This window comes from Pantherophis guttatus, chromosome 4, assembly GCF_059756535.1.
Source record: "Pantherophis guttatus breed Tessera chromosome 4, ASM5975653v1, whole genome shotgun sequence".
In the NCBI taxonomy this organism is placed as follows: Eukaryota; Metazoa; Chordata; class Lepidosauria; order Squamata; family Colubridae; genus Pantherophis; species Pantherophis guttatus.
The window spans coordinates 115,135,920-115,161,278 of record NC_142066.1 but is presented as its reverse complement, the minus strand read 5'-3'; the positions used below and the strand labels follow the sequence as shown (position 1 = coordinate 115,161,278).

Sequence of the window (25,359 nt, the reverse complement as noted above, 5' to 3'; positions counted from 1 at the left end):
TGCTATAGAGCATTGCATGCTGGAACAACTAGGCACAAAGACAGATTCCCCCCCTACCCTCCATGCCATCACTCTTAAATACCTAATTCTCACATCACTGTCTTATGTCTAAAGATATTTATCCAAGTAGTAGTAGTAGTAGTAGTAGTAGTAGTAGTAGTAGTAGTAATAGTAGTGCTGTATTGTTATTATCCTTCTCATCTTCTCATTCATACTACCTTCTCCTATTAATATCTTATGATTTATCATTTGTTTGTATTATGATTTATGATTGTATCTTATGATTTATGATCTATGGCTTATCACTTTGTTGTATGTAAGTACACTGAGAGCTTATGTACAGACACAAATTCCTTGGCCAATAAAGAATATTCCAAAGAAATAAAAATTAAAGAAAAAGTTGATATTTCTGCTATAGTAGGATAAAGAAAATGATTTCGAGCTCTGTCATACTGATATACAGTAAAAAAAATGAAGATAAAGCTAGAAAATTAGAGCTAGCCTCAGATATATTGGAAAAGGCAGAGCAGTAAAATTCAGCTTCATGCTGTTCAAGTTCATCTAAAACTGGAAGAAATTAGTATCAATCTGAAAACTAAGCAATGGAATTTTTCACCATCGCTATCTCCTCAGCATAAATATTTAGAAACTCATAACAGCTTGCTTGCAGAAATTTACTAGCATCTTAGTTGATTCTAAAAATATAATGTTCAGTATGATGAAGCAGAACTGCAGTACAGTCAAATATGACTGACTGAAAAACTAAAAATAAAAGGAGATACGGTGGGAAGGAAATACAGGAAATCAGGAAACAAGGAGAGACATTTTTTATTTTAAAAAATAACTGTTTAATGATATCAAGCCTTGTTCTGAAGATAATATTGATATGTGAATCTTCTAGCTTTTTGTTATATTCCAGCTAGCAGCACAACTGATGGAGTTGCATGTATTTCCTACTCTGAGAAGGCTAGAGGAAGAAGAACTCAGTATTGAGAAAGCAAATCAAGAAATAAAAATCAGAAAGATCTGTTAATTTGGATGGTCAGGCTGCTCTTGTTGAAATTGAGGTGGTACTATGATGGAGAAAACTGAAGAAGAGTAAAAAATAGCAGGTAGGTGGGAGTGGTAGGATAGAGTACAAAGAAACTTAATAGTGAGATCTAAATAAAAAGGAAAGAAAAATGAAGTGAAAAAAGTAAAACAAAAGAAAAGTCAGACTGGAAATCCTTGTGAGAAAGTGAGTAATAATTCTGTAATTATATACAAGAGTTTAACTGAAGTACTACTGCAAAGATAAAAAATATACTATCTGGTCATACCACGCCATTGTTAAATTTTTATTGTTCATAATCAATTCAATCTCTGACTAAATGAGAATCAGCATGTAATGAGATATTATGCTAGGAAAAGGTTTGATAACCGATTAAAGAAGTGATAGCATTAATTTAAACTCAAACACATTTACTATTTAAGAATGGTGGCAATGAAACTTTCAAGAGTATTTATCTCCAAAATAAATTTATAGCAAATTATGCCATATCAGATCAAATAAGATTAGTTTCATTACTAAATCTACTTAGCTGCATTTGAAGTATATTTTGAACTTATGGATGACAAAACCTCCTTTCTGCATACTGAAGAAATTATTAAAAGAAAGATGATCTCATTTTAATTATATATACTCTGATAACATTAAGATTGTATCATATCAATGTATGTATTGTTTGTGGAGTGATCTTTGGGGATTGTTGAGAAATATTGCTGGCTTAGAATGTGAAAACATGGGTGCCAAATCCTACCTCTACCCCTATCTTAAAAGCTACATCTGCTACCAGTTGCTTTCCAGATTATCTTCTAATCTATTCCAAGGAAAAATGAAGTTGCCTTTATTTAAATAGAATAAGAAATGTCACGAAATTTATACTCCAGAAAATGCAACAAATATATTAAGCTTTTATAGAAAATTATTGGTTTCATTTCTGTTAAGAAATATGAGGTTTTTTTAACCTATGTAAATCTCGAGTAAAAATATGAACCAATATAAATAAGACAACTTGAATTAGTGAAATGTATTTCACTAATTCACAGACACTTACAGATTCTTTTTTGCTCATATTTCTGCTATGAGAACGAGAATGAGAAATTGTACTGAAAAAAGATTCCTTTTTGGTTGCAGACAAAGGAGGAGATCCAGTGGATTCACGACCTCCAGAAAAACTTTCAATGCTTGGAGATGGACTCCCATTTTTTGAACTTTGCCCTGCAAAGCAAATAGAAAGGAATCAATCAATCAATCATCATCATCATGCTCATTAACTGAATGGTGACTTTCAGAAGCAGATTTGCATATCATGAATTTTATGATATCAAAACACATTTATTGACATAGAACAGAGTGCTATTGCAAGGGATATGCAGGACATATAGAGCTATTTACAACATTTATTTAGCCACAAAGTGAGCAACAAAACAGATCTTGTACATAAGATTTCTTTCTGGCATAAGAAAACCCAGTCAATATATATTTTATGTAGATACAGTTGCAGTATGTATGCTACATATAATTATATTATGGTTTAGGTATTTTGAAGAAAGGAATGAAATGATGTAATTATAGAGATTACAAATTCCTTTTAAGAATGACAGTATTAGATAAGTGTCTTTCTTTCTTTCTTTCTTTCTTTCTTTCTTTCTTTCTTTCTTTCTTTCTTTTTTCTTTCTTCCTTCTTTCCTTCCTTCCTTCTCCCCCCCTCCATCTACCTCCCCACCTAATCTACCTACCATGTTTCATTCTCAGAAACTGCCAGAACAAGTCCCTGTGGTTTTGTCCCAAAAATGTTTTTTTCTTCAAAAGGCAACTGGCCTGTTTTTTTTTTCCAGTTGCCTTTTGAAAAAAAAAAGCATATTTGAGACAACTATGACCTGGATGACTGAGAATCTCCACAGACATCCTTGGGGTTTTCTTGGTGAAGTTCTTCAGAAGTGGTTTGTTATTGCTACTTCTTAGGGAATAGAGACACAGTAAATCCACCTGGCTTCATGCCTAAGGCAGGACTAGAAGTGAATACTTTTGCTCAGTGAGAAAAATGTTAGTGGTCTTTTAGACAAGGAATGGAGGTTTCAAACAAAAAATTCCCCAAATATGTAGATAAATAGCATAAATGCCATGAACAATATTAATAGGTATGCCTCTACAATGCGGCATTTTGCTGAATTTTACATTTGTATGTTCTTAATTCCAGAAATCGTGTGCAGCCTCTTATCATAATGGACAGGACTATGTGCTCAAAAAACCTTTCTATTCAGACATTCGAATTTTGGACCATATAGATTTTAAAAATGTGACACAAATTAATTCTCACATTTTGATGTTTGATGGTTATGAAACAAAAGCAAGTATGTTGCTATAGATTTCTGTGGACAACATGTTATTTAAAAGCATTAAAATATTTCCATTGCTATCGAAATATTCGGGGAAGCTAGCAATCTAAGTAAAGTCAATAAGTATAACAATAACACTCCAAATCATGCAGATGATATTTTTTATTCTATGGTTTCAGACAGAGAATGAGATGGTATTCTCCCCATATCATATTCAAAGCCCAGCTTCCTCACCTCTCATCCAGATATTTTGAGATTAAAATCCCCAGACCTCCTCTGATATCTAGTGATATAATGCTTTAAACAAAATGGAAATCAAAATTGTAATGTGATTTTCTATAAAACAGGTGATTATCCTGTTTGTAATCCTGTTGAGGATCTGTAATCTGAATTTTCTAGCTATGCCAGTTTAATTCATCTAATTTATTTTGAATCAAAGCTATCAATGTTGTCCCACAAATACTATCCACAGTAGAAGTGAAAAAGTGCGCTTTTGCTTGTTTAAGTACTGTGTTCTCGACTAAAGAACATTTATAATTATTTAACCTACATCTTTGATTTATTGGAATATTTAGCTACCAAAAGATTTTGTTACATGGAAATAATCTCTTGTATGAAGGGGTATATTTTGCTCAACAGAATGATCCTTTAATAATAATTTAATTGACAGAATTATCCTTCATATTTTTGTATGTGAAAGAGGAAAATTTCACACGAAAGAGTAGAGATTACTATAAGCAAAATTAGTAGATTTAGCAACATATCAAGAATAGGAACTATAAATCTGTGTAATTCTGAGTTCAATTCCTTGTGATTTCACATACACATATTTGTATTTTTCCTGGTAATACAGAGAAATGATTTGCTATTGCCTTCTTCTGGAATGTTTTTTCAACCTCTAGGGCTTCTATTTTTGGACTCCTAATCTGAGAACATATACCCTCAAAGAATGCAGGTTAGAAAGTAGCTGCATGAGTATTAAATGGGATATCACACCAGTCCCAAAACATTGAACTGTTATTTGAGAATTATCCCATCCAATATTAAGTGGTGATATTAATTTATAAAGTCCTAAATGGCTTAGGAGTCAAGTATTTTAAAAAATCACTTCCCTAAATACCATGGAACTTGCAATTACCTGGATGTTGTGGCCCAGTTAAGAGCTTTCTCAGCTATTGAAGATGTGGCTTTTCACCTCGGTGTTTTTTAAATAATAACAAAGGTTCCAGATTAAAGCGCTTTTGGTTTTATTGTAAGATTATATTTTCTCCTATTTTCTTAAAAGGTCGCTCTGGGTTCTTATGCAAGGAAGATGCATACTTTTTCCCCTAAACAACAGTGCCACTTAGTGGATCCGTATATATGGTACATATTTAAAAATTTCAAACAACATGTATCTTTGGGTTCCCAAATAACAATATTATAGACAAAACATACCATGTATTACTGTAGTAACTGTCCCATGGAGATTGCTTAGATTCCGGACAGGAACTGATACGTGGGCATCACTGCTTTTAACTACTTCTCCTAATAAGTAAAGTTAAAGAAATCTTTACAGTAAAACAAATAGTCAAATCTTCCAAATTTTACATAACCGAAGAGACAACGAAGTTGTTATATTTAAAAACATCTGATGTGGTCTGTTTTTTTAAATAACATGTATGCACAACAACTATTTCTATTCCATCGATATCAACTTGAATATTCCACTTATCTCAATATTTTTAATTTTAATGGAAACAAGTTAATAGTGCAAAATGAGCATTAGAAACAGCAATACCCTAAATTTCTGCTTAGTTCTATGCATGTATTATACATATTTTCTTTTGGCTCTTCCTATATTTTATAACTAATTTTGACATAATGCTATTAATAGCAACATTCCAATGGAGTTGAGAAACCTGATAGTGATCATACAAATGCTAGTGGTCTATTCTAACAGTAAGTAATTTCAAAAGCACAGAGTTGCATGGTTTTCTACAAATTCCCTTACATCACCAGGAATCCTTTCAGAATTATTCAAAACAAGGACCAAACACAGTTTTATGTTATCTACAGTTAAGCTAGGCCCATTACAGAAAAGTTTCAAAATATTATGCTGAGTTCTATTATTTAAAGTATAACAATGAACATAGCATACAGCATTTAAGTTTGTGCCATTAAAAAAAAAAATCACAATATTATAAGTCATTGATCCATGGACTTTTTGTGGATAAAAGAATGTTATGTTCAGCTTTAATAGTTTGATTTACAGACTATTCACAAGTGAGGACAAAAAAAAAAAAGGATTGCAGTAACAAAAGTATAACCTGTTTTCTAAGACTTGTGAGAAAATATTTTGAAAGCACTTAGATGACGTTAGGGATTGTTGTCCATTTGGTTGAAAGTGAGATGTATTCTGCTCGAATAAGAAATAATTACCGCAGAATAAATATGGACTGTGTGGTCACTTGATTATGCCAATTTTTTATTCCATTTGAATAGGGAAATGAAATTTATATCGCATAAATGTAATTGGAAGAACTCAGTCTTATGAATTATAGAATACTAATCATGTTCCTTTATTTGTAGCCACAGCTTGATAGAATTAATGGCAATACAATGTAAAATGAGTATTTGTGTGGTGGGAGAAATAGAAATGTTAAGAAGTGGTCATGACATAAATGAAACACTGTTCCTTTGTAATACAAAATTTGTTTTCACATTCACAACCACCAACTTGACTTTTTATCCTCCCACCCTGTCTGTTTATTCTTTTTATTTATTTGTTGTTTCACATTTATTGTAACTTAATCTGACATAATGTTACATGACATTACAGTAGTAGGACTAATCATCCAGGGATCTATTGAACTCTTCTTCACTGGCTGTACAAACAGAATCTGGACAGACACTTGTTGGGGCTATACAGAATGGATGGATTTGATCACCTAGATAACATTTTCTACAATTTTACTCCTATTGATTATAAACAGACCAATTTATAAGTTATGCCAATATGTTGTAAGACTTCCAGGGAAGATAGAGCAAGCTGAAGATAGCTATGCAAAATCAGAGCTGACAACTGTGATAAAAACCAAGGAAATAGTGAGTAGACTGGTTTGTTGGAGTATCTCCAGTTAAGGAAAGGGTGGAAGAGCACCCTAATGTGTTCCAGATGACTGCTCCTTACAAGGATATTGTTATGTATGTATCTATTTTGTGCGGGAAATTCAAATGTACAGTGAATCCTGATTGGTTCTTGGTCACCTCGGAAAAGTATATAAAGAGGGCTGTTGCCTGTGTTCTTTTGCTGAAGTCTCACCCTGAATTAAAGAGCTGTTGTTACTAGCCTGCTTGTGCCTCTCGTTATTCCCGCGCTACAACATTGGCGACGAAGGTGGGATTGAGGACACAAGAGGCTTTTCAAAAGAGCTTGGAGTTTCAGCCAGGGTGACTAGCGAACACGGAGACATGGCATGTCTGCCTATGTTCCGCCAAAACCCTTCGACCCGACCCGAGAGAAGTGGGGATTGTATCTGACCAGGTTCGAGTGCTCCCTGGAAGCGAGCGAAATGCAAGGGCTCTCTGCGAACAGAAAAAGGGCCCTGTTCTTAAGCCACTGCGGGCCAGACGTATTCGAGATGGCCGAATCCCTCTGCGAGCCAACCCCAGTCCAGACGGTTCCCTGGGACGTCCTTCAGGCCAACCTGAAAGCCCACTACGCTCCAGTTCCGTCTAAATTCGTTCAGCGCTACGAACTCCGGCAACGAGTTCAAAAAGGAGAGCCGGTCAGTGCTTATGTGGCCGCGCTGCAACGCATTGTGACTACAGAGACTTAGACGACGCGTTGCTTGAACAACTGATTTGCGGGGTTCGAGATACCCGGTTACAAAGGCGTCTTCTAGCCAAGCCAGACCTCACGCTAGCCGGGGCGCTAGATGAAGCCCGAGCACACGAGGCATCAACGAAAGCTTCGGAAGTGCTGCAGCGACCCAGTCCAAGCAAAGACGGGCCGAAAACAGCCCCCGTCCACAGAGAAGAGGTGCGAACCAACACAGAGGAAGAGTCGGATGAGGACGTCTTCCATACAGAAAAGAAATCGAGTGAACAAAGCCGCCGCCACGAGAACTGCCCCAGCTGTGGCGGGGATCACGAGAGACATTCATGTAAATACAGAGAAGCCATTTGCAGGCGATGCGACAGGAAAGGCCACCTAGCACGAGTTTGCAGAGCTCAATTTCCGTGTAGTCGAAAGTCACGTGACTACCACGACCAACCAGAACCGGCTCGTTCAAAACAGCCAATCAAAGATGACGGCGTGAGAAAACGGCGCGAACCTCAAAAGCGGGAGACCTACAGCACGAGAATCGGCCAAGCCAGCACAACCGACGATGAGAAAGTCTACACGAAAGTAGAAATCGATGGCAAATCGTGCGAAATGGAAATCGACACCAGGTCTACGTTATCGATCATGTCCTGGTCAACACTCAAGGCACTCCTGCCTTGAAGAACCAGCTGTCCCGTCAGAAAATCCGCCTACTAGACTACCAGGGAAATCGAGTTCCCGTTGAAGGCGTGGGCACGTTCTGGGTCACCTACGGCGAGTTCCAGAAAAAGCTGCCCCTGACCGTCGTTAGCAAGCCTCTACCAAGTCTACTGGGCATGAAATGGTTCCGGGCCCTCGGCATGGGTTTCACGGGCGTTCACAGCATCAGCGGAATCATCACTTAAAGAAACCCTGCTCCACGAGTTTCGGGACGTTTTCAAAGAGACTCTAGGCAAGTATGTGGGGACCCCTATATCCTTTAATTTAGACCCCAACGTAGCGCCAATCAGACTAAAAGCAAGACGAGTTCCATTTGCTTTAAAGCCCAAAATTGATGCGGAGCTCGACAAGCTCATTAAGCAAGGGGTGCTAGTTCCCATAGATCACGCTAAGTGGGAAGCCCCAATAGTCACGCCAGTCAAATCGGATGGCTCAATTAGAATTTGCGCTGACTATAAATGTTCGATTAACAAGGCGTTCCAGCAGAGCGCCTATCCGGTAGTCCACCATCTACTACATTCCCTGGGGCCTGGCAAGCTATTCGCAAAACTAGACCTTGCGCAGGCGTACCAGCAACTGCCAGCAGATGACGCTACGGCAGAATCACAGACAATAGTAACTCACAGAGGTGCCTTTAAATGCACCAGGCTTCAATTTGGGGTCAGCATCGCCCCAGGACTCTTTCAAAGCACAATGGAGCGCCTTCTACACGGCCTCCCAGGTGTTGTCCCGTATTTCGACGATGTTTTGATTAGTGGCCAAGACGAGACTCAGTTAGGCCAGAGGGTTAGACAAGTCCTAACGAGGTTCAGAGAAGCGGGACTTAAACTCAAGCGAACAAAATGCAAGATAGCGGTTCCATCAGTGGAATTCTTAGGCTACAGAATCGACGGCACGGGCATTCACCCCACAGAAAGCAAAGTTAGGGCCATCCAAAGCGCGCCCACCCCCAAATCAAAATCCGAACTGCAGGCTTTCCTGGGCCTCCTCAATTTCTATACGATGTTTCTCAAACACAAAGCCACCGTTGCGGAGCCTCTGCACAGGCTCCTTGGAAAAAACGTTCCGTGGGTTTGGGGCAAGCAAGAAGCGGCCGCATTCAACGCAGTAAAGAGACTTTTGTCTGAGGACAGTTTCCTCATCCAATACAATTCCGAACTACCTCTAGTATTGGTCTGTGACGCTTCCCCTTTTGGTCTAGGTGCGGTTCTAAGCCATAGACTGCCGAACGGGTTAGAGGCGCCCATCGCCTATTACTCTCGTACTTTGTCTAGTGCTGAAAGAAACTATAGCCAACTAGATAGGGAGGCGCTAGCGGCTGTAGCGGGGGTCAAAAAGTTTCACGAGTATTTGTTTGGCCGCAATTTTGAACTTATTACAGACCACCAGCCTCTTTTGGGACTTTTGGCTGGAGATAAACCGACCCCGGCTGCTCTTTCCCCCCGGATGACCAGATGGTCCATTTTCGTAGCCGCGTACTCGTACAGACTGCTCCACCGGCCGGGCAAAACTTTAGGACATGCTGATGCCCTCAGCCGATGCCCCTTGCCCGAATTATTGGACAACCCGACCCCGGAAGCCCCGGTTTTACTGCTTGACATTGTTTCCCCGGGCCCCATTTCTTCAAACGAGGTGGCGAGGGTTTCTGCCAGAGACTCTGTGTTGCGCACTGTAATGGGCTGGTTAACGAGGGGTTGGCCAACCAAGGTGGATGGTGGTGACTTTCAATTGTACTTTAACAAAAAAAATGAACTGTCAAATGTTGGGGGGTTGCTTGTTGTGGGGAGACAGGGTGGTCATTCCTTCGCGGTTAAGGCACAGAGTTCTGGAAATGTTGCATGAGGGACACCCTGGTATTGTTCGCATGAAAGGCCTAGCTCGTAGTTATGTTTGGTGGCCACATCTCGACCAAGATGTCACTGAGTGGGTGGGGAAGTGCAGGCTCTGCCAGGAGTCCCGCCCAGATCCGCCCATAGCTCCCATTCGCGAATGGGAAAAACCAAAAGGGCCATGGGGGAGGATTCACATTGATTTCGCTGGCCCGTTCCACGGCCAGAACTTTCTTATTATTGTAGATGCATATTCTAAGTGGCTCGAAATTGCCCTAATGCCATCTACCACTTCTGAGGCCGTAATCAAAGTACTCAGAAAACTATTCACAACACACGGGTTGCCGGACACTCTGGTATCCGACAATGGGCCCCAATTCACGGCAACTCAATTTGAAGGCTACCTAGCCGAATTAGGCATAAGACATGCATTATCCGCTCCTTTTCATCCGGCTTCTAATGGCCTTGCTGAAAGATTTGTAAGAACGGCCAAAGAAGCTCTTTCCCGGCTTGATGCAGGGGACTGGCAGGCTAGAATAGATGAGTTCTTGGCAGTACAGCACGCCACCCCGTGCCCGACCTCAGGCCGCAGCCCAGCCGAGCTCTTAATGGGCCGAAAACTAAGATGCATTCTCGACCGCCTGCATCCCAATTACTTCCCCGATAGCTTCAAGGGGGAAGGGGAAGGACTAAGACAATTCCAAGTAGGAACACCAGTTTTTGCTAGAAGTTACACCAATGGGCCCTTATGGGTAGAGGGAACCATCGTGGGAATTACCGGCCCAAAGTCATATACAGTCGATATAGGGCATGGTAAAATCTGGAGGAGGCATATAGATCAATTGCGTAAACGTTTACAAAACGAAAACTCATGTCCTAACTTTCAAGGTCTTCCTGACACAGCTACCTCAAGCCCGAGTAAGCCGGAATACTTATCTGGCAACCCTGAGTTCCAGCACCGCCCCAGCGAGCCGACACTCCCAGCCGGAGATAGCCACACCTCCTGAGAAATCCAGGAGGTTCCATTGGCGGAGCCGGGAGAGACCGGAGGTCCCTCCGACCGGCTCGATGCCTCGCCAACAACTGAACTGCGCAGGTCAACCAGGATTAAGACACGCCCTGGTCACCTGCGTGATTTTGTATGTAAATATGTAAATAGATAGAATAAGTGCCTTCTGGGAGTGGAGGGGTGTTATGTATGTATCTATTTTGTGTGGGAAATTCAAATGTACAGTGAATCCTGATTGGTTCTTGGTCACCTCGGAAAAGTATATAAAGAGGGCTGTTGCCTGTGTTCTTTTGCTGAAGTCTCAACCTGAATTAAAGAGCTGTTGTTACTAGCCTGCTCGTGCCTCTCGTTATTCCCGCGCTACAACAGATATCACAGGATAGTAGTTCTCTGTGGGTCTGAGCATTGAGATCAGCTTTCACTTCTGTAGCGGAGCCTTTTGAAGGGCACTAAGTTTTCACACTTCTTTCTAATTTTTGAAAAATTCTTATTAATCATTTTAAAATTATTAGAGACCTTTAGAATGACAAGTTTGAAAAGTCTTCATTGGGAGTGTTTATCTTCAACTTTAAAAGAAAAAATAATTATAAGATGAAGAGCTTAAAAATTTGAAATAAACAGCAAAAAGCTACTAAAATTTTATTTAAGAAAGTATAAATGAAATAAGGGTCCATATAAATCTGGAATAATGACGTTTATTATAACATATTGGCATTTATAAAAATAACTTGTCATGGGAAACAGACTTATTTTGGCTATCTTAAGACATAAGAAAAGATAGGTGATGATTTTAGAAACTTGACTCTAAAGGGGACTAAAGATTTTATGCTGAAGAAAAAAAATACAACTTATTCTTGATGTCTGCTAATATTCGGGTTTACAAAATGATACAAAATGTTATAACATCAGAAATATTAAAGGAGAACTTTGAAGAATAAGGGCAGAAATTAATAACTACAATATCAACCCTGAGTAATGATGTCTGCTTCTATGGAAAGACTATGTCTGAAAGATGTAAATGAAGGAATGACAAGATGTGCAACAAATTTTATCTGACAAGATAGAGAAAGCACAAAATGTGAAACTGCAAATAACAGGCAACAAGAATGATCTGGAAAAGGATGCTGTATAGGATATACAAAAGAAACTGGCTGAAGTTTTAAAAATTAAAATGATAAACTGGGAAAATGACCTGGAAAATGTTTTTTTTATTAGATCTACAAAAGAGGCTTGTCAAAGCCTTGAAGAAATCTGTGTGATGGGATAAAAAAGAATTGAAGTGGAACCAATCCTATGATAATATTCGGCTTAACAAGATTGTTATAAGTAAAAGGAAGGAATATAAAATTGGGGGTTTTTTTTATTATTAAGGTTAAATAAAAGTGTATGTTTATGGATTTACTTAGATAGGGGATGGGATATGGAATTAAGAGGTACCAGTTTAGTGAAGAAACTAAGGCTGGAAGTCATCTCTTTCTCTTTGAAATTATATTTTTTCTTTTTCTTTTTCCTTGCACTTTTTATTCTTTCTTTCTTTCTCTTTTCCTAACATTAATTTGTATTAGTTTTTAATACTGTAATTCTTAATAAAAATTATATCCAAAATAGCTATGACAATAAGGTGGCAGAATGGCAGTATTTATTTTGGCTACAAATATATATGTTTATATATTAGGAAAATGGTAAAATCAATTAATGTAATATACTTTTGCAATAACATAGAGGCATGCATTTCCACTGATTAAACTCCCCAGAAGCAGAGTTATGTTGATATTAGAAGAACACAACAAATAAATATTATTAAAGACAGTTAGTAGGTTATCATTTTCATTTTTAATTGGGAGGGCATTTGGAATTCTGAGCATTTTCACAAAATATAAAATAAAAATACTGTTTAACACTGTCATATGGTTTACAGCAAGCTGATTCCCATTTCATATTTTCTATTACCAAACCATATTTAAAAAAATAAGTTTTGGAAGGAAATTTGCTGGATGTCCCCGATTTACAAAATGAATACATACCTAAGAGTGTATTATGCATTCAGCATTTTCAAACAACAGAAGTTGGACAAAGTCAAATAAAGATGTAATGAGAAAGGAAATAAAGCAAACAAGGAAACTGAAATTGGGAAACAGTTGGGAAATCTGATAAATAAATTATATCAGGTAGGACATGGTGGCAAGAGAAGATGTTCAAGTTGATATGCAGATTTCATATCACCATCTTACATTATGTTGAAAGCTCTTTATCTTGGTTTATCATATAATTTGGTTTTCAAAAACAGGAATGGCATATTTTTACCTTTGCTTAGCTGAACTGGCACACTTTCAGATTTCATCATTCTTTGCTGTTGAGATGGAGGGAGTTCTACTGTGCTCCTTGTGGGCATGACAACAGAAGAAAAATTGCCACTGCTACCTGCAACTGGAAGAGTTGCACTGCTAGAAGTCATTGCTGGGGAAATCAGCTTGCGACCAAAATTCAATAAGCTACTAGAAACCTTATTTATGTTCAGAGGAGCAACCTTTGCATTGACACTGAAAAAGAAAAAAAAGAAAACAAACTGCTGATACCATGTTTAATTGACACTACCAAACTAATCAGAAAATTTCAAAATGAATTTGTTGTAATTAATCACCCCAAGAAAATATTACAATGATTCTAGAGAGTATAATATAGTATTATTCTACTTGTAACACTAGTTATTTCTAGGGAGGTAGATTGTTTCATTCTCTGGAGCCTTTGAAAGTCACACTGAACTTTGTTCCACAGGAACATTTTTATTTACTGGAAAAAATAAACTTGTCTGTCTTGGGAATATTTTACAACCAAGATCACTTACTCACTCACTCACTCACTCACTCAGCTGTCCATCTTGTTCAAAGTGACTCTGAGCAGCTTACAGCATGCAAACATTAAAACCTTCAGAGATAAATATTTCAAACACAAAATGAAAATACAATCAAAGTAAAATCATAATTACAAAATGGGAAGGAGGGAGCCAGATTTTGGGGGAGGAGGAGAGATGTTGGATTGCATCTTAATTAATCAACCACTTCTAGTGTGATACTCCCCTGTTGGGCCCCTAAGCCATCTGTCAGAACCAAAATTTAAGGCTCTTGCTGAAGGTCAGAAGGGTGAAAGCCAATCTCACCTCAGGAGGTAAGATGTTTAATAGGGCAAAATAACAGAGTAAGACTTGAAAAGGATACTGGAGGTCTTCTAATTCAACCCCCTGCTCAAGCAGGAAACCCTATATCCATGATGGTGAAACAATGGCACACGTGCCACTAGTGGCACATGGAGCCATATCAGTGGGCATGCGAGCTCAGCTCCGGTGGGCAGCGGATTTTGGGGCTTTCTGGGTCCCACCGGAAGTCGGCAAATAGACCGATCCAGCCTCCGGAAGGCCTCGGGGGGGCGTTTTCGCCCTCCCCAGGCTCCTAGAAAGGCTCTGGAGCCTGGGGAGAGCAAAAAAACGGGCCTACTGGGCCCACTGGGCCATCGCGTGCCAAAAGCAGGGGAGTGCAGGGGGGTCATATGTACATGCACGGGAGTTGGCGCACATAGAATTACGGGTACGGGCACGCGCGTGCATGATCCCCCGTGTGCCCTCTGCTTTTGGCACGCAATGACAAAAAGGTTAGCCATCACTGACCTATATCATTTCAGACAAATGGTTGTCCAATCTCTTCTTAAAAACCTCCAATGATGGAGCACCCACAGCTTCTGGAAGCAAGTCATTACACTAATTAATTATTCTTCTTACTATTGGAAAAATTTTCCTTAGTTACAGATTGGTTCTTTCATTGATTACTTTCCATCCATTGCTTCTTGTCCTGCCTTCAGGTGCTTTGGAGAATAGATTGACCTATTCTTCTTTGTGGCAGCCCCTTAGATATTAAAACACAGCTATGATGTCACCTGTGGTCCTTCTTTTCATTAAACTAGACATACCCAATTTCTGCAACTTTTCTTTGTATGTTTTAGCCTCCAGTCCCCTAATCATCTTTGTTGCTCTTCTCTGCACTTTTTCTAAGAGAGTCTCAACATCTTTTTTATATTGTGGTGACCAAAACTGGATGCTATTCCAAATGTACTCTTACCAAAGCATTATAAAGTGGTGCTACCACTTTATGTGATCTTGCTGAAATTCCTTGACTGACAGCATTTGCAGTACGCCCCTTCTGCTACTGCATGTGGGGCAAGCCAGTCCCATCAGGATGAGAAGGTTCTTCAAGTAACCTGGGTCCATGCTATGCAGGACTTTAAAGGTAATAACTAACACCTTGAATTGCACATGTGAGCAAACCGGTAACCAGAGCATTTCACAGAGCAATGGTGTACCATGGGCCAGTGTAGAGGCCTTAAAATTGCCACATCACTACATTCTGCACCAGTCAAAGCTTCAAAATGCTCTTCAAGGATAGCCCATGTAAAGTGAATGCAGAAGTCCAAATATGAGATGACTAGGGATTGAATGACAAGAATTTCTAATCCAGGATCCAGGAGAACTATCCATGAAGGTGGGATCAAATGATTATTTTTTTAAGGAGGCGGTGAACCAGGGCCTTCTTAAAAGGCCCCGGGAACATACTTGCAGTGAGAAATTAATCACTACTTGTACCCACCTGCTAGTCACTATCCTGGAGACTTTCACCAACCAGGTAGGGCAAGGATCTCATGGAAGGATGGTTCTACTGACAACATTGAGGACCCTGTCCATTTCCTTCCTTTATCCCCCAAACTACCGTGTTTCCCTGAAAATAAGACCCTGTGTTATATTTTTTTGAACCCCGAAATAAGCAATTGGCCTTATTTTCGGGGAGGTCTTATTATTTTGGGGCGCGTGGAGCAAGATGGTGTTCCTCTTGCCGTCTTTCCTGATTTCCAGCTTTGTGTTTAAATATTTTCGGGGATGTCTTATTTTCGGGGAACCAGGGTAGTGACCTAGTGACCATACTGTTAAAAACAGATAATAATAGGTTTTGCCTTTCTATAGCCAAAACCCAGTAAAATTAAGAGTGAACATTAGTGCTTTCAACATCTCTTGTTGCCATTAACAATAATATCTGGAAAGGCTCACACTGCCTGTCTCCAGTTCATGCTCTAAAACAATCTTCAGGTCTCTCAATCTCTCTCTTCCTCCTAATGAAGGAGGATGCTAGGGGAAAGTATTCACATTGTTTTATAAGCTGACTGTACATCATTACAATTAGAGGTAATTTGTTCATAATGATCCCCTTTCTCTTGTACAATAATTTTGGTGGTTCATTAACTTTTTTGTGCACATACTCTTAACTTGCAATGCCCTTGACATAAATAGCAACCACCCTAAATTGCTGTTACAAATTTAACAAGGCCCATGATATAGAAACTTTAACAAATGAAGTTCTATCTTTCTGCTAGTTTTGAATGCTCTGAAACATAAATGTAAAATGATTAAGACTATAATGCAAGGGTCAGAATCCATTTCTTTACCATCTTGGTGAAAAGATGGAAAGGGACAATCAGAAAAAGGGACAACACTGACAAAAAAAAAATGAAGGTTACCTTATGGTCATTAAGAAATATATTTAAAAGCAAGGTATTTTTTAAATGAATGTCAAGGATACATGAATGCAATACATGGAGAAAACAATTTTGTTAATCATAATAAGAATTGACCTTGAATATCAATGGGATATTTTTAAAACAAAGCTGTGCAATGATTCAGCCTGTGCAGTATGTGTAAATGAAATGTTTTGTTTTATAAAGTTGATTCAAGGACAAGTCTTTTTGCATATGAGCACTGGAAAAGAAAAACTGCTATAATACTGTGAATTTTTTAAAAAAATCTGCACAAATTCTTGGAAATCAAAGTAATGTAAATGTGGTTCACAAGGATTTGTAACACTTAGTTGGTTTCTCTTTTATTTTTTTCTCATAGTAGTATGGATTTCTAGTGAGTTAGAGGTTCCAATTTCAGATGAGAAAGATCTATTTCAACGATAACTAAAAATGGTAGCTATAATTGAGTAATATGACAAAATTTGTTCAAAGCAAGTCATCTTTATAGCTGCACCATCTAATCTCTCTAGATACCAAAGCAATAACTTGCTGAAGAATTATGTCCTTGAATCTTTGCCTTGTAGATGTTGTGGTTGTTCACAGGCTAAGGAAAGGCACAATTTAATTATGTGTGAAATAATAGAATAACTGGGAGGAGGGGGAGAAATCAACTATGCAAATAACAGCCAGTCTTAAAATTGTAGTCACTAAGTATTTTCTTATAGCCCAAATTCTAAGTATCATTACTGACATTCAATAACCCATATAGTCTCTCGAGTCTCAAATAACTGAAGAAGAATTTTTCATGTTAACTTGAATGCTCTTTACAATTGGCTGTGGCAAATAAAGTGGTCTTCTTGATACTTGAGTTTTAGCTATGGAATAGTCTCTATCAAGTCTACTTCAGTGGTGAAATCCCTGATTCTATCCGATTCGCTGAACCAGTAGCACTGGTAGCGTCCCTTTTTTTACCATCAGAGATGCTTCCTGAACTGGTAGTGAAGGTAAGTGGATTTCACCGCTGGTCTATTTGATTATGTTTTAGAGCAATATAAGTGTGACAATAAGCAAGGTCTTTCTTGTGTCAACTCAGTTTTCTAAGATTGAGAAAATTATTCTAATATTTTCTTAACATCACTGTTACTGGCTCATAAGATACATAAAATATATTTGAAATATGTATTGGAATTATTGACAAAGCACCTTTATAGATAATATACAAAGCATGATTACCGAGTTTTATTCATTAAGTCAGCTCCATGTGCTTTGTAGTAATCCAAATTCTGTTGGAATTGGTGAGCTATAGGTCTGGGATTTCTCTAGAGAGAGAGAGAGAGAGGGGGGGGGGAGAGAATTGTCAGAGTGCTTAATTAAAACATTTTAAAATATGACCAACATATTTCCATCCAATAAGATTTAAATTAAAAGTACTGACTTTTTAAATATATGCATTAAACATAATCATTTAATCTCAAGTTGCAGTGTATCTATTTTAACAAAATTTAACAAACTAGCACAACCACTAGATGGTGCATCCAACCTTTTTCTCCATTTATCAAAACATTCAAGATGAAACATTAAGCATAAACAAAAGTGCTATATATAAACATATTTGTATACTCCCCCCTCATTTTTTATTCCCCCAAATCATTCAGTTGAATCATTAATAATATAAATATTAGTTTGCTTTAACAGAACTTGAATAATGGTTATTAAAATGCTAATACACATATACCGTATTTTCCGGCGTATAAGACGACTTTTTAACACATGAAAATCTTCTCAAAAGTTGGGGGTCGTCTTATACGCAGGGTGTCGTTCTCCTGTAACCAGGCAGACCAGCCCGAAAGGCTCTAACGAGCCTTAAATGGCTCTGACGAGCCAAGCTCTGACCATCCCAGCTGAGTTGCCTGCTAATCAGGCAACTTAGCTGGGATCGCCAGAGCCATTTAAAAGGAAGAAAGTTTTTTTCTTTTACATGGCTCTGGCAATCCAAGCTCTGACGATCCCAGCTGAGTTGCCTGCTAATCAGGCAATTCAGCTTGGATCGCCAGAGCCATGTAAAAGGAAAAAAGTTTTCCCCGTCCAGCTTGCTTACCTTAGCTGCTAGATGCAACGCTTGCCTTGCTTCGCCTGCCTGCAATCCATTCCATCAGCAAGCCACTCCCTGCCTGCAATCAAGCAGGCAGGGAGTTGTGGACTTCAACTCCCAGAATTCCTCAGCCAGCTTTGCTTTGCTGGCTGAGGAATTCTGGGAGTTTATTTATTTATTATATTTCTATACCGCCTTTCTCCCGTAGGACTCAAGGCTGTGTACAGTCAAGAAAAATATAGATACACAAACATCATAAAATTGCTAATTAAAATTATTACTTAGTTTGGTCAATTAAATAAAAGACAGAATTAGATAACATTTTAAAAAATCATTCACATGTTCATATGTTTAGCCCCATCTGTTGGAACATCAGGGTCTTGAGGGCACGGCGGAAAGCACGGAGATCAGGGATATTTCGTATCTCAGGGGGCAGTTCATTTCAAAGGGTTGGAGCCCTCACAGAGAAGGCCCTCCCCCTGTGAGTCGCCAGTTGGCATAATTTGACTGACGGTACCCTGAGTAGTCCCTCCCTGTGAGAACGAACTGGTCGGTGGGAGGCTATTGGTGGCAAAAGACGGTCTCGTAGGTACCCAGGTCCTAAGCCATGGAGTGCTTTAAAGGTGATAACGAACACCTTGAATCGCACCCGGAAGACCACCGGGAGCCAGTGCAGCTCGCATAGGAGAGGTGTTACATGGGCGTAACAAGCTGCGCCCATAATCACCCGCGCGGCTACATTCTGGACCAGTTGGAGCCTCCAGGTGCTTTTCAAGGGGAGCCCCATGTAGAGAGCATTACAGTAGTCCATACGGGAGGTAACTAGGGCATGAGTGACCGTGCGCAAGGCGTCCCGATCCAGAAAGGGACGCAACTGGCGTATCAGGGGAACCTGATAAAAGGCACCCCTGGCCACGGCCGTCAAATGATGTTCTAAAGATAGCCGTGAATCCAGGAGGACACCCAAGTTGAAGTCTACAAGTTTTAAAGTTACCCAGGTTGGAGACTCTGTTCTATTGGGTAAGTTTTTTCCCCTTTGGGAGCTTTAAAAAAATAGTTAATTGGGATTTTTTTTAGTTGTTCTTTTTTAGACCTAGCCATTTAAAGTTTAGGAAGTTTTAAATTTAGCTTTCATATAAAAATAAAAATAAAATAAAATAATATTTGTACAGCTTTCTGAGATTTAGTGTGTTTCTGTAGTGTTTCACTCTAACTACACAAACACACAAAATCTCACAAAGCTGTATGTGGAATTTTGTGTGTGTAAAGTGTGAAAGTTGGGTTTTTGGGCTTTTTGTGGCTGTGTGAGGTTCCTGCTTGTTGCAGGGACCATTTTGGGTTTAGCACAGCTGCTTTTACATTGTGGGTGAGCCAGTTGATGTTTTTTAATTTTTATTTGGTGTGCGTTGGAAGAGGGGTAGTCTTATATGGCGAGTATAGCCCAAACCCTATATTTTAACAGGAAAAGTCGGGAGTCATCTTATACGCCCAGTCGTCTTATACGCCGGAAAATACGCTAATCAGTATGATGTACAATTAGTCCACCATTTTATTTGGTAAGGCTTCAGGAAGAGGGAATAAGACTTTTTAAGATCTACTCTTGAAGATAATCATTATTGCAAATGTATCCAAGATTCTTAAAATTTAATCCAGTGGTGGGATTCTGCCGGTTCTAGGGGGTTCGGCCAAACTGTTTGTTAAATTGCTGGCTCGCCCCGCCCCTCCGCACCACTATTTATTGCCAATAAATAGTGGTGGGTGAGGGGTGGGCGAGCCAGCAATTTAACAAACGGTTCGGTGTTTTTTTGTAATTTTATTGGCCTGCGGAGCTTCAGCATAGGCTAATTAGCCCTTGATTAGGGCCTGTGACTCTCAGCTGATTTGCTCTCAGCTGTTTTGCTCAGGGCTCTGCTGCTTGCTGGAGCAGATTTTTCCCCCCCTAGCTATGCTGAAAAACGAAACTGAAAGTAAAGCAGGCTGTTGGCTTTGCTGTTGCTGCAACGTTGGGTAGCCAATGATTTAATTCTTTTAATTATCTTAACTTTTGCATTTGTATGTTTTTTAATTTTGGCTGTTCACCGCCCTGAGTCCCTTCTGGGAGAAGGGCGGTATACAAATTAAATTAATAAATTAATAAATAAACGTTGGAAAATTAGGCAGGCAGATTTATTTTTCCTCACCAAAAAAGGTAGGTGCAAACAATGGAAAATTTAGGGAAAAAGAGGAGAGTTCAAGATTTTAAAACACAAAAGAAAAAAAGCTCTATTTAACTAGGGAATTGTAATAATTGAGATACTATTAATTGTATATTGTGTTGAAAGCAGAAATGGTTAAGTTGTGGTTTGGGGGAATATATGGGGGAAATTATTTGGTTTATTATTATTGGTAAATATAATTAATTGATTTGTAAGAAATTGGATTGCATGGAAATAATTGGAATATTCATGTTCATATTGATTAATATACAAAAAAGATAGTTATATAACTAATTGATTTATATTAAAATGTTGAATTTATATTAAACAACTGTAATATCACATAATTAACCAATGTGAGGATGGATATAAAAATAGATGACAATGGGAAGGGGTATAATATAAAATAGAAGGGAAAAATTGAATTTGATTAAGATTAGAGATGAGGATGAAGGGTAATATTGGTTTTTTTAAAAAAATAGATAAGGAATAAATATGGCAAAAAGGAAATATAGAAATTGTAAATTTAATTGAAATGACTAAACACTGTTTAAATTTGTGAACCGGCCAAATACTCTGTTCCAAAAAAATAAATTGTATGTTTGTATGTGTGTTTCTAATTATTGCTATTTATTCATATTTGTTCTCTTTTATTCTTTAAAGTTTAACAATTCATTCTTTATCTTAATATCTTTATATTTGTTTGGGGTTGCCTTTCTTCCATTTCATCTTCTTTACTGTACAGCAATCTTTCTCCTCAAACCTACCACCTCTCTCTTTTCTTTCCTTCTTACTTTCTTCCCCCCCGCTTCTTCTCCTCCCTACTTCCTCTTCCTTTCTCCTTCTCCTCCTCTCTTCCTCCCTCTCTTCCCCTCACTCCTACTCTAATTTCCCTTCCCTTCCTTTCTCCCTTCTCTTCCTGGTCCTCGCACTTTTGACCACTCCTCGAACTTACGACTGTCCTCACATTTTACATTTTTCGCCCTATCTTATGACCATGGTGAAGACAAGTAGTGGTGAAATGACTGACACGGTTGTTAAGAATGCCGCAACGGGCATAAATGTGAGGATGGTCATAAGTGCGAGGACCAGTCAGAAATGACTTTTTTCAGCCCTCTGAGTAGTCCCTATGCACATAGCCACGCCCACCCGGTCACATGACCACAAAGCCACACCCCCAACTAAACCACGCCCACAGAACCGGTTGTTAAAAAAATTGAATCCCACCACTGAGTTAATCCATTTCTAAAAATAAATATTTTCTATTAATAGATAACACAGAGAAGATTCAAAGGTCCCAGTGACAGGTTTTTAGGACAAAAAGACAGAAATATTTTTCCAAGTCTACAAAATATCAATTAAGGAATCAGTTGGAGGATGGAAAAAGAAAAAAAATGTTGTTTTTAAAACTGGTTCTGCTTGATTATCTAGGTTGGACCGAACTTGGAGGGGCATACTGAGATCATTTTCAGGATACTATTTGAGCATGGCCTAGATGTCCCTTAATTTGTCTTTTTTCCAAATGCTGAGTTAGGAATTTTTGATATTTCTATTTGGGTATTTCCCCCTTTTAATTCTCCCAGCGAGGACTGGGAGGAATTCTCCTAGTCCTGGCTGGACATTTTGATTTATTTTCATTTTCTGATGGTTCCGATAGTAGAGGTAAGGCAAGACAGCAGAGTTGTTAAAATAGGATTGAATGGAATATGAGAGTTCTGATTTCCTAGTTTGTCTGTCAGTCAGACAAATATTTATTACAGGCAAAGACCAGTACAATTAAAAATATTCAAGGAATTCTAGAATAAAATAATAACAAATAAAATCTATGTTGAAATTATAAACCTGCAGCCTATTTATCAGTTGTACATAAACAAGAGCCCAGCATAAACTATAATGTAATAGTCCTTAAACTGTGAAGGCCTATAATTATTAAGTACTAAGATTTCCTACTTTGAAGTTTGATTTCCTTCTCTGCTACCAAGGATGATAGTGTGACTGGTGGATTAAATTAAAAATGAACAAACAATAGCTACATGTAATGGGTGATGTTAATTATTGTTTAAATCATATTTGTAAAAATAATTGTGACTAATGAAACATTTCACCCACTAAGTAATTTTATATATAGCAGTATATTTAACTGAATATCATAATCTTTAAATATAAAGTGTTTCAAAAGATTGAAATATTGTAGATATTTTGAAACAACCATTTGTTATGGTGAGGGAATATCACCCTACTATTAAGATTAAAAAAATAATACTGCTAAACTTTCATATGAAGGTAAATGTTCATTCATATAGCTAGAATTCTGTATTTTACTGTAGGGGAGGTGTAATAAATGGGTCATCTCTTGCAGCTTTAATAATTACTAGACAACCCATGACCTATTGGGCCATCATTTCTGAGACATTTCCTTACTAAAATAGACAAACAGAATGACCATAGGCGGACAAAAAAATTCCTTCTAGAAAATTGAGGAAACATCAAAAATGTTCCTTCCTTCCTCCCTCCCTCCCTCCCTCCTTTAATTCTTGCCAGCTTTCCCATTTACTTTGCTTGTGGGAAACTTACAGGGAAAAAAACAATGAGCGAGCCAGCAGAAGCTGCAAGTCCAAGGCAGGCAGTAAGTGGCTGCCATCAGGTGGGGAGTGAGTGAGGGGGTTCAAGTCAAAAATGTTATTTGGGGATGTGCACCAGAGATGTTTCATGTTGAAGAAAGTGCAAAGGTGGCTGGTGTAGTTTGGGAAGGGTGCCCAGGGACATGTGAGATTTGCTGTGCAGGTTGGGTAGGGACATGGGAGGAGATATGGGTCAAGAAGGGTGCATAAAGATGACAGATCAAGTAGGGCAATTGGGGAGTGGTGTAGGTCAAAAGGGTGCCTAAGAGTGTTTTAGAGTATATAAAATATGTTTTGCAGGTCAGGGAAGGTGTGCAGAGGGTGCCAGGGTGTATAGAGATGTGCAAGAAGTGGTGCATAAGTGGGGAAAGGCAGATGTGGGGGATGTGCAGGTTGGGAAAGGCATGCGGAGGGAGCTGAAAGTTGGAGGGACATGGGGGGGCATCATACGTTGAAAAAGGGCAGGTTTGGAAAGGGCCAGGAGGGATAAGTAAGGGTGCTTTCTTCCTAATACTTTCTCCCTTCCTTTCCCTTCCCTTTCCAGTAGGCAGATAAATGGCTGTTGCAGGATAAGGAAATAAGTGAGACTAGCTGGGAAACTGCCATAGAATGTTCAAATAAAGAGTCCTCATGACCACAGCAGCAGCCCAGTTGCATTGCCACAATTTCCCCACATTTCATTCCTTCAAGAGTCATGGGTCCTGGTTTTGAAACACATCATGTAAGCCCATTTGAGATACCATGGTTGAAAAATTATTGCCCTATGTTACACAGTTTTGCCCAGTTAAAGATCACAACAAAAAGAGCTTGAGTAATATATAGATAGAGGAATGAATAACAAATAACAATACAACCCAACTCAGAATATTGTTTGGAACAAGTAAAACAAAACAGATTCTTGCAAGCCTAAAAGCACATTTGCCCCCCATGCCAAGAAAGTAAGGAATGTTTCTTCTGAACTATTTGCCCATCCATATCATGCTGCAGGTTAAGGTTCTTTTTATCTGACCGTTCCCTTGGCTGCACCTCTTCTATCTCCCAAGATAATTCCCACATATCATTATGGTCTCTTGCTTGTTAAACACATAGTAGAAATCAGCATATTTTGGGTGGTAAGGCTTTAGAATAGGGGTCCTCAAACTACGGTCCACGGGCTGGATACAGCCTGCTGAAGCCATTAATCCAGCCTGCAAGGGACCATGAGGCTCCCCCACCCAAATCGCCCTACCTACCCGCCTGCTTTCTGGAGGCCTAGAAGACCAAAAACAGGAAGCACTGAGGCTTCAGGAGGCCAAAAATGGGCCTGTTTTGGGGCGGCACAGTAGTTCTGGAGGCTGAGGAAGCCAAAAATGGGTCCATTTTTGGCCTCCCCAGCCGAGAGAGAGAGAGAGAGAGAGAGAGAGAGAGAGAGAGAGAGAGAGAGAAAGGTGGGGGGCACACATACACAAACAGAAGTCTCTCACACCCCCCCAAGACAGCCACATCCCTTCACTAACCTGCTTCCCACCCCCAGGAACATAACAAATTAAAGTTTAATTTGTGTGCATTGTTTAATGGACTGCTAAATTGGCCATGCCCATCCAATCACATGACTACCTAGCCACACCCATCCACCCAACCGGTCCGGTCCCCCAACAGTCTGAGGGACCATGAATTGGCCCCCTGTTTAAAAGGTTTGAGGACCCCTGCTTTAGCACCTTCCCCTCTTCCTCTATTAGGATTTTTTAATATAAATCAAAATGTGCCTTTTACAAAGTGAACTAATGCTTATCACTCAATCAAATAATTTGAGGCTCATGGATTCGAAGCTATCTAAGGTCCAACTCTAGGTAGAATCTGGGAGCATGGGCAAGGTAGAAATCCAGGTATTCCAGGTCCAAAGCCAATAGGTCTCAGGCCCAGGCCGAGCTTTCCCCCCTCCCATGAATGGCTTATGCAATCACAAGAGCTTGTTGATTGTTGAGAAATGTCTTCTTTTACAAAATATAAGTTCATGAAGATCTTCCAAAATTGATAATGGCCATGGCATATATATACCCAGTCAACCTGGGATTTACAGGATCACAGACACTACTGGACATTATAGCTTTAGATCTTGGGGGTTCTTTCTTTCCCCACTTTGAAGAATCCATCTATAGCATGTGGGGCACA

General features: G+C 39.1%; 1 protein-coding gene across 7 annotated transcripts in view; it reads right to left on the bottom strand.

Annotated features, from left to right (window-relative positions):
* The window catches only part of TBC1D5 (TBC1 domain family member 5), a 476,616-nt gene that overhangs the window by 82,386 nt on the left and 368,871 nt on the right, over positions 1-25,359 (bottom strand). For all 7 annotated transcript variants that reach the window (XR_015733979.1, XM_087892584.1, XM_034402458.3 and 4 more), the window contains 4 exons: positions 17,534-17,619; positions 13,052-13,287; positions 4,819-4,908; positions 2,097-2,260 (listed from right to left, as the gene is read on the bottom strand). Coding sequence is in view for 6 of the 7 variants with exons in the window: in XM_087892584.1 (XP_087748710.1) it covers positions 2,097-2,260; positions 4,819-4,908; positions 13,052-13,287; positions 17,534-17,619 (576 nt within the window). In the remaining variant the exon portion in view is untranslated. The remainder of the gene's footprint in view (positions 1-2,096; positions 2,261-4,818; positions 4,909-13,051; positions 13,288-17,533; positions 17,620-25,359) is intronic.